The 14410-nt window shown below is 42.6% G+C and overlaps 1 protein-coding gene across 1 annotated transcript in view; it reads left to right on the plus strand.

Moving 5' to 3' along the window:
* Positions 1 to 13946, plus strand: part of LOC127096240 (uncharacterized) — a 33400-nt gene extending 19454 nt beyond the window's left edge. The window contains exon 5 of the mRNA XM_051034834.1: positions 13615 to 13946. Coding sequence (XP_050890791.1) covers positions 13615 to 13946 — 332 coding nt within the window. The remainder of the gene's footprint in view (positions 1 to 13614) is intronic.
* The last annotated feature ends 464 nt before the right edge of the window (positions 13947 to 14410 follow it).

Below are 14410 nucleotides of genomic sequence, written 5' to 3' on the forward strand. Positions count from 1 at the left end.
TTCCAGACGAGATACGTAGGCATAGGATGCGATGTCCTAGCGAGCCTCTCCCCTCTTATCCCACCTGTGTTGTCTTCAGTGTGTGTGTGTGATGTTTGTTTTAGCAACCTTTTCTATCTTTTGAGCGTGGATCCCGTCGAGTACGACGGATGCGTAGGGGTGCTAATACCTTCCCTTCGCATAACCGACTCCCGATCCCATTCTCTTTGGTCGCGAGACCATGTCTTTTCCAGGTTTACTCTGAGCGTTTCCTTTCCCTCTTTTGGGATAAATAACGCACGGTGGCGGCTCTGTGTTGTTTTGTTTTAGCCCGCCGGTTGTTTTTCGCGGATGCGACAGCTGGCGACTCTGCTGGGGACTATAGAAGTTGACCTATTACTGGTCCATATTCCCTAAGCGAGTCTCTCCTAGCGTTATAGGATAGTTTAGGTTGCTTGTGCCGCTTTCTTTTTTGCATTTATTATTATGTTGTGTATATATTTGCATAAATATTTGCATGCATCATACTGTCATTGTTGTTGTCCTCTGTACAGGTGGTTCATCTGATTTTTGGGGTGGGTGCTCTGAGTGGGGCTAAAACCCAGGCCCGAGTATACACCTACAATTAATGTGGTCTCACGTTCCTCATTTGCTTTATCAGCATATTGTTGCAACGTGACATACCACAAGCCGGACGAGGTTCATCTGAGGGAGTCCTTCCGGGTGGAGTGATTCCACTTAGGTTGGATTATCTCATTTGAGTTGTTGACTTCGGTGACCGTTCTTTCCCGGATCTCTGGTTTAGACGATCTTAAGGGAGCTACAACGGCACACCCGAAAGGGCAAACCCGTTGAGTATCTTTGCCCGATTGTCGAGACTATTATCCGCCTTAGGATAACCTGATTAGAATTTACCTGTGAGGGGAGGGTGATTCTTGCAGATGCATGTTCAGATGGTGACTTTGATGGTGACTATTGGTTACGTGGATCAGAGTCCTATTTATAAGTCGGATTTATGGACATTTGTTTCTGAGACGCCGGAGTGCTGTCCGCGTTATTTATCAGTGGGGATCCGTTTATTTCAGGATTCCCCGGGCCGATTCAGAGATTGGTGGTTATCTGCTCAGAGATTGTCTGATGGTGATGGTGATGTATCTTTCAGTTCCGTTTATTTCGGAACCCCTGAGTTGGATTTGTGGTTACATATTCCTTCAGATGGTGGTGATCAGTTCAGAGATCAGAGGCCGTAACTCAGTGCAACAGATGTTCAGATGACTTGGAGGATGGCACAGCGCATTGCATTCATACATCTGCACCATTTTGCATTCCTCTGTATGCCTAGCCATATGAGGAGTATTATGGATTGAGAATCTGGTTGAGAGACATCCGGATGTCAGAATGTTATTGATGAAATATTATCTGTCTCAATGAAACTAGAATCAAAGGACGGAATCTTCCTCATATGGATAGACGTTGCATTCATGCATGTTAACCTGTTTGCTGTTTTGTAGGTGTCAGTATCTAACCGGTGCGCACAGCTTTTCCGCCCAGATACCCTCCCAGACTCAGCAAATCCGAACTGATGGATCCACCCAACGCCGATATTCTCGAACTAAAAGAGATGATGAGGGAGTTGTTCAGTGTTGTGCAAGGGCTTGCCTTGGGACAGAAAGCCATGGCGGAGAGATTGGAAAGGATTGAAGGCTGGATGATCAAGGGGAAAGTTCAGGGAAAGGCTCCGTCATCAATAGTAAAGAAGCCCCCTGGCAATGGTCAGCTCGAGAAGGAGGTTGAATCAGGTGGTGTGCAGGCTAAAAAAGAACGCGGTAAGGATCGTTACCACCCTTATGCTGCCACTATAACCATTCCTGTTGGTAATTCACCTGCACCACAGCGACAACAGTCACCTCAACAGAGGGCACAGAGAGCAGGGAGCCAAGTGAGAAGGAGGACGACAGATCGTCATTTCAATAAGCCGCCCGTGACTTACGCCTCTCTGTTTAAAAGGTTGAAGAATCTTGGGTTGGTGCAGACAAGGATATTGGTTCTAGGGAAACCGGATCAGAGGGTTGCTAGTTATGATGAGAATGTCAGGTGCGAGTTCCATGCCGGGGCACCCGGACATCACATTGAGGATTGCAAAGCTTTTAAGCATGTGGTCCAGGACTTGGTGGATTCTAAGGCAATCAACTTTGCACCGTTTCCAAACGTGAATGCTAATCTCATGCCGATGCATGGCCCTATGGGGGTGAATGTGATGTCGGAGGACAAGAGAAAAATAGAGGTGACAGATGTGAGCCAGTTGAAAATTCCAATGTCTGTGGTCCCAAAACATCTGACGAAAAGTGGAGCATTCCCTCGTGTTGATAATTGTTGTGCGGCTGTCGCCACAAAGGGGTGTGTTGTGATGGGGGAAACGATCCAGAGAATGCTGAAAGTAGAAATGGACGATGTAAGACGTAAAGTACTCAGTCTGGCAGCTGAAACCGTCAAGGTGGAAAACGCCATTGGTGTTGAGAAAGAGAAAAGGCCGTCCATTTCTTCTTACGAACAAGCCGTGGAAGTGGTGAGAAATGGAGGGATCCCAGGCTGGGGAAAGATCATAGGCATCGTGGTAAAGGAGGATATGTTCGGGGTTGGCTATCAGGCAGATCAGGAGTCGTCTAGACAAAACAGAGGACGCCGTCCACCGTTCACATTTGTCAGTGCCGGAATGTTGGATCCAGATCACGCCTATACAGTGGGTGAAGAGATTGACAGTAACTGCGAGCTGGAGTCGTGGATAAAATCGTGCGTACCAGGGAACTGGAAGGCCTAAAAAGATCATCACTGTCACTCTACTGGAAGAGTAATATTTCTGTTTTCAATTTTATTTGCATGGAAGCCATACGTGTTGCCCGACACGTAATGGTTCATTGTAAGGGCCACCTCATGTGTTTCATTTTGCAACATTTTACATCATTAATAAATGGATGTTTTTCGCATTAAAAGCGGTGTTCCCTGTTTTTCATTTATTTTTACAGTTTTAAAATAAATAAAAATGGAAATGTTTATTTTCATTTTCCCTTTTTTTTGATTTGTCTTGTTCCGACTTCAAAAAAATAATTCTCCGGATCTCGTTGATAACAATTTGGTTACACCTCATATGACTTCGACAATCCGATCTATCATGCCGAAGAAGAAGGCGAAGAAGATTGTGATCTGCTGGAATTAGCCAGGTTGTTGAAATAAGAGGAGAAGGTGATTTAACCGCACGAGGAGCGATGCGAGATTGTTATTCCAAGCACCGCCGAGGTCAGAAAGGAAGTAAAAATTAGGGTCGCTTCAGAGGCGAGTCGAGAGCAGAATGGTAGCCCTGTTGAAAGAGCATGTGGATACCTTCGCCTGGTCGTGTCAGGATATGCCAGGGTCGGATACCGATGTCGCTGTGCACAAGCTGCCATGGAGAGAAGACTGTCCTCTGGCGAAGCAGAACGCCGGTGCTATTTACCAAAGAGCTATGGTGACTTTGTTTCATGATATGATTCATCATGAAATTGAATGCTATGTTGATGACATGATAGCAAAGTCCCAAGCAGAAGAGGGGCATCTGGCAGACCGGGGCAAGTCGTTTGACCGGTTGAGATAATTCAGACTGAGGCTGAATTCGAATAAGTGCGCTATCGGAGTGCGGTCCGGCAAGCTGCCGAGGCATGTTGTGAATGAAAGAGGAATCAAGGTTGATCCTGCTAGAAAAAAAAAGAAGAAAGGAAGAAAGGGAAATAAGAGAAATGCCTGAACCGAGAACAAAAAAAGAGAGGTTCGTGGCCTATTAGGTGGATTGAACTATATGTCATGGTTCATATCTCATTTAACAGCCACATGTGAACCCACATTCAAGATGTTGAAAAGAAAAGATCAAACGGTCAGGTGGAATAATGATTGCCAAGGGGCATTGAAAAATAAAGGAATAAGTTGCAGGAACCTCTGATTCTGACGTCTCCCTGTAGAGGAGCGACCATTAATTCTGTACTTGACGGCCTTCGAGGGGTCTACGAGGTGTATTGGGTCAGCATGACGAGTTTTGTCGAAAAGAGCATGCAATTTACCTTAGCAAAAAGTTTACCGACTGTGAAACAATACATTCACTGTTCGAGAGAACTTGCTGTACTTTGGCATAGGCTGCTCGCCGACTGAGACAGTATATGCTGGTTCATACCATTTTGTGGATTTCCAAGACGGATCCGATCAAGTATAGGTTTGGGAAGCCAACATTGACCGGACGGGTTGTGAGAGTGCAAAAGAATGTTGATAGATTTGTGATGCTCTCAGAAAGCAATCAAGGGGCGTATTGTCTGATTATTTCGCCCAGCAACCCATTGAGGATTATCAACCAAGGAAGTTTGAGTTCCCTGATGAGGACATCTCGAGGTGCTCAAATCGAAAGATTGAGAGTAATCGATCCCGGAGGAGGGGCCTGACCCTGAATCCGAACGGGTTCTGATGTCTGATGGGGAAGTTGACGTGAATGAGCTAGTGCTGCTTTGGTTACGCCAAAGGGATCCCGCGTTCCCTTCTTTGCCTGGTTAGCATTTGAATGCACCAACGATGATGGCTAAGTACGGAGTTTGTATCCTGGGTATCAGTGCGTACATCTACTGGGGCAAAGTCTTTCTCACTTGTATATGATGGAAGCCGTGTTACCGGTTGGAGGTCCAGATTCCCTCTTTGAGAGTCCTGATGGACGTGAAATTGCAAGAGGCTGAATGGGTAAGGACCCGATACGAGGAGTTGAGCCTGATTGAAGAGAATAGGCTGGCAGCCATCTGTCATGGGCAGTTGTACCAGCAGCGGATGAAGCGTGCTTTTGACCGAAAGGTGCGACCTCAGGTATATCATGTCGGCGATATGGTGCTGAAAAGGATCCTTCCTCCTCAAAACGATCGTAGAGGCAAATGGACACCCAATTATGAAGGTCCATTTGTGGTCAAGAAGGTTTTCTCTGGTAGAGCCTTGTTGCTAACGACCATGGACGGCGAGGATTTTCCATCCCCTGTGAATGCGGACGCAGTTAAAAAATACTTCGTATAAAGAGACCCGCTGGACGAAAAGAATAAAATAGTCCAGGCAAAAATGGGCATCCCGGCGAACCAAAAAAAAAACAGAAAAAAGGGTTCGGGCAAAAATTAGGGATAGAATGAAAAAATGTGCACCCGGCAAGTCGAAAACCTGGAAAGGCGACTTGGGCAAAAAAGGGGTATCCCGGTGGACTGAAAACCCGAAAGGGTGGTCCAGGCAAAAGAGGGATTGAAACGAACAACTGCGTCTGGCATGATCGTTTGTACTTCAGATATGACACATGGATAATACCCGGTAAGGAGCGATCGGAATCGTCTTGTTCAGAAGGCAGAAAGCAAGGAGAGTCTGAGGACATATGGGGTGTAACCGAGTTGGAACTCGATGAGATCACGGATTTCACATTGCCATTAGGATAGATTTTCCTTTTGTGCGCAATTACCTCTTTTCAGGAATTGCTTCCTTTGTATTGCTCAATTTGAGCCACACTTTTCAATCAATAAAGTGCATATTCAGTCAAATAATTTTGTTTTTGTTTTAATTACCGCTCTGATTGCAACAACATCCAATTATTGTGATAAAGAATCTTGCATTTTAAGACATACAGGTCCCTTCCAATGCATGTTTATAAGATTGAAAGCTTGAGATCTTATTCAGAAGGTGGAGTGACCCAAGTGTTGAAATCTTGACACGCCTGGGGCACGGTTTTATCTAACGATCTCTTTTGCAGGTACTGTTAGATATTTTTCACTCACTTGCAAGTTGTGATGTGGAAGCTTTTGACAAAATAAATCCCCGTGGAGTCCAGTCAGGGACGAATGGATAGAGAACGGTGAAAAGACGGCGAGACGTACGACAATCCTGGATTTTAATCAAGAAGACTCTTCAAAGTCGGAAGATTGAAAAGTCTGTATAAATCCCAGGAGTTCGCTCTCCGTCGAGTACGGAGCCGTTGGGAGTACAAGGTGATGAATCAGAAAAATCCAGACGAGTCTGGGAGTTCTCAAAATTGGAAAGCTGACACTGGATTTGGATGATGGATGCCATGGTTCGACGAGTCGACGGGTGTTCAGTACCAAACTTTCCTCATCTCTCCAAGCAGAGCCATGAGGACTAAATCCCCAGCAGATTCAAGGTCTGTGACTTCCCTAATAGGGTCAGGATGGTTATCCCCGGCAGGTTGTAGATCGGTGTTTCTTCAGCAGCCAGGCCTTAAGGTTGCCCCAGCGGAGGTATCTATGGGTGGTGGTTTCCCCAAGCAAAGTCGGGAGTGTAGTACCCCCAGCAAGTCAAAGACTGTTGTTTCCCCACAGAGTGCGTGGATGGTCTATTCCCCAGCAATGTCCCCAAGCGGGTCGGGTGCAAAGGAGGTTTTTCCCCAGCAAGGGTTGCTTATTTCCCAGCAGTAGTGCTATTCCCCAGCAGGGTGAAGATCGGAGTGTTGCCAAGTTCCTCAGCAGAGCGCCTCGTGCTCCTCAGAAGAGTCCCTTGAGGGGGATACTTTTTATGCATTCATCATGTAGAATAAGCATAGCATATTGCATAATAAATCGCGTAGCATTTCCATGACTCTGGAGCATTACGCTGAAAAAATCATGCATTTCATTGCAAGCATAAGCTAGTCTCAAGCCGTGGTTACCATTTGAGAAGTGGTTTCGCTAGTTGGAAGATCAGCAGCATTGCAAGTATCAGTAACCCCAAGCCGTGGTTACCATCTGAAAATGGGTTTTGCTGGTCAGGGAAGATGTTACTCTGAGGAGTTCAACATCGTGATGTTGGGTCAACGGTATTCCCCGGTAGTGCGATACTGGAGGAAGAGTTCTGTCGTGCGAGATGGAAGTTTGAAGATGTTACTCTGAGGAGTTGAGCATCGTGACGTTGGGTCGATGGTATTTCCCAGTAGTGCGATATTGGAGGAGGATTTCTGTCGTGCGAGATGGAAGTTGGAATGTGTTACTCTGAGGAGTTTAGCATCATGATTCTGGATCAACAGTATTTCCCAGTTAGTCCCCGGCAAGCGTCTTCCTGGTTTTGACATATGTGGATGTCGTCCTTGCGATACCAGTAAGTGTCATGTCGATCCCTGTCTGGTCGAGTTTTCTTTGGTGTCAGTAAACATCATTGTTCGATGTCCAGTAAACGTCGAGTTTCCTCCCAGTCATCAGTAAGTGTCTGGTCGAGTTTTCTTTGGTGTCAGTAAACATCATTGTTCGATGTCCAGTAAACGTCGAGTTTCCTCCCAGTCATCAGTAATGTCTGGTCGAGTTTTCTTTGGTGTCAGTAAACATCATTGTTCGATGTCCAGTAAACGTCGAGTTCCCTCCCAATTATTGGTTAATATTTGGTCGAGTTTTCTTTGGTGTCTGTAAGCATCATTGTTCGATGTCCAGTAAACGTCGAGTTCCCTCCCAGTTATTGGTTAATATCTGGTCGAGTTTTCTTTGGTGTCAGTAAACATCATTGTTTGGTGTCAGTAAACATCATTGTTCGATGTCCAGTAAACGTCGAGTTTCTTCCCAGTCATTAGTCAATGTCTGGTTGAAGGTGTACCCTCTGATATGTCGCCCTCAGAGTGGTGTTTGGTGTTATTTCCGACGTTGCCAGCGGAATTATCACAAGAAAGCGGAGAACGGGGTTCAAATGGAGAAAGGGAAATGTTGAGACATTTTCTGGAGAGTGGGGTTCAAATGGAGAAAAGGAGACACAGGGTGTTTTCTGGAGAACGGGGTTCACAATAGCGATCACAAGCTATCGTCAGGCGACTGGGGTTCAAATGGAGAATGGGGTTCATTATTTTGGCAAACAAGATGTCGGGGTTCAACTGCAGTGATCCGGGATCACTTGCGCGAAAGAAAGTTTCGGGGTTCAAGAAAAAAAAAAGAAGAGAAATCATCAGAAAGTTTCGGGGTTCAAGAAAAGCAAAAAAAAGGTAATAATAATCCCCAGCGGATATGTGGTGTTCAGGCCATGGTTATCCCTGTGTTACCATTTATTTTGGTATACAGGTCGACGTGTCTGTTTCGGTATTCCGGCCGACATTCTCCGTACCAGACGGGTTCTTCTTTCAAGATTGTTTCTTTGCCAATTCTGACAGGAATTGTTAATTATTTTCCCATCAGAGTGCAAATTGTTCGTCTGTTCTTGGTATTCAATCACTCTTCACCCTGATCATCTGAAAGCCGAGGCTATTCATATCGACAGGTTCACAGTGGATTGAATAGGGGCAGCTGTAACACCTCAAAATTTGCCCTCCTCTCTTGGGGCTAGCTTAGCATATTGCATATCATTTTTTAGGTCATTAGTCATTGCATGTTTGCATATCATGTGACAACATGGACAAGTCATCCTCCTAAGTCTTGATCAGAAGATAAAGAGGTCAAAAGATTCAAGCTGAGGGTTTCATTGAACTGATCACTAATCATCTGAGGGTTGGTGTTTCAAATTAGGGTTTCATGGTTCCTCAAGGAGGTTGAGCTTTATCTTATGGGAGATGGTACATCATCATCATCATGGTTTTTGTCATCACCAAGAGATTCATTGTTCATGATCACTTCCTTGAGATTAGGGTTTTGACCTCTCGTCAACCCTAATCATCTATATTGAGCCAATCAGGGTTTTGCAAGGAGATGAGGGTTTCAATGGATATGGGGATCATCATATGGTTTTTTTGAGCTTATGGAAGCTAGGGTTTCATGGTTGAGCCATTTCATCAGGAGTTTGAGGCTCAAGATCATCAGTGCATGGCCAATTCATCTATCAGTCAACGAAAGTCAACCATAGGTCAACTGTTGGATTTGGAGGTGGGAGAGGGTTAGAGACACTTCATTCATGTCCAAACAAGTTTCATTTGACATTTCAAACATCAAGAATGAAGTAAATAAAGTCAGATGAAAACTTTCCAAAAATAGAAAGTGACTTGTAATTCAAAATTGCCAAAAATGGAAAGGTTTTCTCCTCAAAATTACATGTCCAAAAATGCTTCAAATGAAATTTTGTCCAACATAAAAGTTGAAGATCTTGCTCTCACATTTCCAAAAAGTCCAAGAACATGAATTTCTCATTTGTGGTTGGCAAGTTATGATCAAATCATTGTCAAGAAAAGTTGAATTTCAAAGGTGCATAACTTTTGCATCACAAAGCCAAATGGAGTGAGACTTTTTGGAATCTTCATCAATCCTTCATCCATGAGAATTATGGAAGCCAATTGAAGCAAGATCTCATCATTTCCAAGCCAATTCAAGAACTGTTGCATCAAGCTTCTTCAATGGCAATTCGAGTTTTGAGCTAGATCCTTCACAATCAACACACAAACCTTGCTCCATTCAATTATACAAGCATCAAAGAACTTCTGTTTTGGCATTACAAGGCTTGATTCACACGATTTCACATCTGCAATTCCAAGAAGGTCAGTTTTCGACTTGCCTAATTTTTAAAATTGATGGATGTGTTTGATAGATCTTGCTTAGTAGAGTAATCTGCAAGTTGAACCACTGAATTTCGTTGAGAATTGAGGAAGTTATCGTGAATTTAAGTTTCATGAGCAAACATGTTTCTCTTCGAATCTCTTTATCTAGGAAGAATTAGGCTTAATTGATTTGAGATTCGTGATGTACATTAGAAGACCTTTCCATTGATATAAGGTTTGTTGATTTTGGTGAAGAATTGTTCTTGAGTGATGAACTTGTGATGAACACGTGATGAACGTAAGAAAATTTTCCAGAAACCTTTTTGATCCATAATCTCGCTTGCTTGCATGCGCTAGAGTGTTATGAGGCCATGTATTGGACCACGTGTCCTGGCCATTACAGAAGCGCGCGCTAGTTTTGAAAATGAGCCTCCCTTTGATTCCATGCTGAGACAATTCCAATTAGCCTTTTTGCATTTATTTCCATATGCCTTACATGTTTCACCAAGCTTTTCCATGTCATTTTTTATTTTTTATCCACATTCCAAAAATCATATCTCATGGAATAATGATCCAAATTGACTGGAATTTTTTGCACAATGATCCTTATCATGTCTAATTTTTTTTGATTATTTTTGCAAAAATTGTGCACGTGTAGTTTTTAACATGGCCTAGGGTTTGTTCATATATGTGGTTACTTGCACCTTGCTTGATGTTTTGATCATGAAATGATGATGCTTGATCCAAAATTCTTGAAATTTTGCATGTGTAAAATAGACATTTCAATGAACATTTTGGCTTTGAGTTTGTGATTTTTGCTTTCCTGGTTAATGAGATATGAGCTGTTGAATCTAGGTGTGACAATTTGTGTCACACCATTTCTTGTCTAACTTCCTGATTCTTGTTACCATGCAATATGAACTCAAAATGACCTGAACTTATGCATGTTGAATCTTCTGGATGTTAAGTTTGAATGTGAATTTTTGTGGATTGTTTGAATGCATTTCCAATTTGATTGAGATTTTCTTCCCTGTTTGACCAATTGTGGACTTTTTGTGAGTCATGATTTTATATGATTTGTGAAATTCTTGTTGCTTATTGGATGGACTTGAAATTTTACACATGTATTCTAGACATCTTGAAGTGTGCCATGGCTTTGGTTTTATGTCCATATCATGTTTGGATTCTGTTTTGTGCTTGCTTGAAGTTGACACATGATTTGGTGCCTTGTATGAGCTTGTTTGAACATGCTTTGATTTATGGATTTTAATTGACTTGCTTACCTTTGTCCAAATGGCTTGAAATTTGGTGTGATGATCAATGGATGGATGCTATTTAACCTTGATTTTTCCTGGAATTTGTTGAAATATTTGTGAGTTGATTTGGATTGAATCTTTCTGTTTGGTCCATTGAGCTTTGAAATGGCATGCTTTGCACTAAATGCTTCATGAAATGATATTGGTTGATGATATGAATGTGAGACCACTTGGATTTGATTCTTATTTGATTGATCTTGATTTTTGATAAGTTTCATGTTCTGTTTTGGTTTATTGCTCCCATTTTGACCCTAGTCTTGTACTAGTGGTTAATGCTTAATGTTTGAGCTTTGTTTCAGGTCAAAGAGCACAATTGCTTATACTTGATGATGTGCGCTCAATTGGAGTTGGTCCATTGCTTGTTTATGACTAACCTTGAGTTTGTTTTGTAGGCTTTGAGACTTGTACTTCGGCCTTGTGGATTGCACCTTTGTGCATTGCTTTGCTTGTTTGTCTGTTTATGTACAGTTAACTGTTGACCATTGTCTGTTTGACTGTTTGAGCTGTGTAACTGACTGTGTTGGATTGATTTCAGGTACCTTAGTTGTTATAGTTCTTTGAACTTTGCTTGGTTTCTTAACCAATTGAGGTATAGCATCACTAACTCCATGTAGTCTGGAAGACCTGGCCTGTTACTTGGCCAGGCACCTGTCTGAAGTCCTCCTTAAGAGGCAATGCTTGTGCTTGTTTATTTTTGTCCCCAAGCAGGAAAAGACCTTTGATAAGGCAATTGGCAGAACACAAGAGATGTGCAATCCATCTCCTACTATTCTTGTTGAGTCATCCCTCTGCTTACACCACTGTGTTGATGCATTGTGGATATTAACCCAAGATCTTGTACAGTTGAGTCAGAGTCATAAGTGTAGAAGGGTTCCCACTTTCTGAACCCACACTTCATTTGTCTAAAGCTCTCCCTGGCCAGGGATAAGAGCTGTGAGGCACACCCCTCACTTCCTATTTCATCTGCTTCACCCTAACTCTCAATGTTAGGGTTAAGAGCTAACATCACCTAATACAGTTGGTTTGCTTTTGCAGCCTAACCCTTGTTTGAGCCCACTTTGTCTGGATATAGTGTGTGCTAATTGTGAATGTTTGTTTTGTTTTGATTGTGCTTGCATGCTTTGCTTTGCCTGTTTAGGATTAGCTTGCAGTCTGTGCAAATAGATAGAAAACTTAACCTAGGACCATTGTGGAATACATGATAACTATTAGGCTCGAGTCAGTCTCCCTTCTAGTTAGTCATTTCCCAGTCTCTAGTTAGGAGAGAGTTTCTCCCCTGTTCAGGGGAACTACGTTGCCCTGATCCTCATACCAGATGAGGCACGTAGGCAGGAGGTCGTACGAGATCTCTCCGGGCACCCTTTTCTTGTTTTGAGTGTGTTGTGCTTGACAACTATCAGGCTCGAGTTCCCGACTCCCTGTTAGTCTGTGTGTTCACCCTTTTTCTTTTTGTGTGTGTTTGCTTGACAGTTGCTAGGCTCGAGTTCCCGACTCCTTAGTAACTTGTTGTGTGTTATTCTTCTGGTGTGTTAGGAGATGGATGTAAGCCCAGTGATTGGCGTTCCGTATCCTATTGTTGTTTGGTTCGGAAGCCGATATAAGTCCAGCGATTGGCATTCGGGTTCCATGTTTGCCTGCTTGTGTGTGTTTTGTTTCGGCGTGCGTGAGCCGAACTATGGTAGCTCTGATTCTCGTTCCAGACGAGATACGTAGGCATAGGATGCAATGTCCTAGCGAGCCTCTCCCCTCTTATCCCACCTGAGTTGTCTTCAGTGTGTGTGTGATGTTTGTTTTAGCAACCTTTTCTATCTTTTGAGCGTGGATCCCGTCGAGTACGACGGATGCGTAGGGGTGCTAATACCTTCCCTTCGCATAACCGACTCCCGATCCCATTCTCTTTGGTCGCGAGACCATGTCTTTTCCAGGTTTACTCTGAGCGTTTCCTTTCCCTCTTTTGGGATAAATAACGCACGGTGGCGGCTCTGTGTTGTTTTGTTTTAGCCCGCCGGTTGTTTTTCGCGGATGCGACAGCTGGTACATGGCATTCCTATAATTGTGAAGCCTAAGAAGTCATGTGAGATATGCATGAAAGGCAAGCAACCTAGATTGCCATTTGCATCAGAATTGGCTCCAATAGCAAAACATGCTTAAGGATTAGTGCATTCTTATGCATGTAGACCATTTAAAGTACCTTCACTTGGAGAAAACAAGTACTTTGTGTCATTTGTGGATGAGTTTACAAGAATTACATGGGTAGCACTCATCAAGGTTAAGCATAATGTGTTTGCTGAGTTTCAGAAGTTTAAGGTAAAGGCTAAAAAACAGAGTGCTTAGAAGCTGAAAATTCTCAGAAATGATGATGGAGGTGAGTGCAACTCTACAGAGTTCAGAATGGAACTGAGCATGAGGTTACTGCTCCATATACCCATCAAGATAATAATCTTGTTGAAAGAAGGAACATAACTTTGATTGATCTAACAAAGAGCAAGCTGAAGGAGAAGAAGCTCCCTCACACCTTATGAGGAGAAGTTGTTGCCACTGCAACATATGTGCTCAATAGGTTTCCAACCAAGAAGCTGAAGTAAATTGTACCTTTTGAGAAATGGAATGGAGATAAGCAAAGTGTGAGCCATTTGTAGGTGTTTTTTTTTGTTTTAAACATGTCCCAAATGCTAAGAGAAGGAAGCTGGATGACAGAAGAAGAGTCATGTTGCTTATAGGATACCACAATACATGTGCTTATAAACTCTATTGTCCTGTCACTAACAAATTTAAATTCAGCAGAGATGTCATTAAGAAAGAATTAGAAACGTGAGAGTTCCAATCTAACACCTGAGTTAACTTCTAAAGATATTTCAGACTCTGAAAAAGAATATGACTCTGAAGGAGATTCTGGCTCTGAAGATGAATCAGAGTCTGATGGTGACTTTGATGCTAAAGAAGAGTCTGAAGGTGAATCCAACTCTGAAGGTAACTTTGATTTTAATCCAGATTTTGATGATGATCCAGACTCTGGTGGTAATCATGCCTCTGAAGGTGGACAAAACTCTAAAGTTAGTCCAGCATCTGATATTGTTCCAGCATCTAAAGAATATTTTGAACAAGTTCATAGACCACAAAGAAACAGACAAATACCAAGAAGATTTGCAGAGTTTGACATTTTGCAAGATTCTGAAATAGACTCTAAATGAGAAGTAATTCAGTGTGCCATGTTGGTAAACTATGAACAAATAAGTATTTAATAAGCTCTCAAGAAGAAAGTATGGTTGAAGGTAATGAAAGAAGAACTTGAGGCTATATAATGAAACAAGACTTGGGAGTTGACCGAGCTTCTAAAGAACAAGAAATTCATCAGTGTGAGATGGGTTTACAAGTTAAAACTAAATCCATATGGATCAATTGGAAAACACAAGGTAAGGTTAGTAGCTAGAAGATTTCTACATAAATATGGATTAGATTACTTTGAAGTGTTTACACATATAGCTAGACATGAAACAATCATATTGGTGATTGCTATAGATGCTAATAGAAATTGACCTCTAATGCATTTAGATGTGAAGTATGCATTTATGAATGGTCATTTACAAGAGGGTGTTTATGTATCACAACCTCAAGGATTTTTGAAAAATAATCAGGAAGGGATGGTATACAAGTT

This window comes from Lathyrus oleraceus, chromosome 1 (genome assembly GCF_024323335.1).
Source record: "Lathyrus oleraceus cultivar Zhongwan6 chromosome 1, CAAS_Psat_ZW6_1.0, whole genome shotgun sequence".
NCBI classification, from domain to species: domain Eukaryota; kingdom Viridiplantae; phylum Streptophyta; class Magnoliopsida; order Fabales; family Fabaceae; genus Lathyrus; species Lathyrus oleraceus.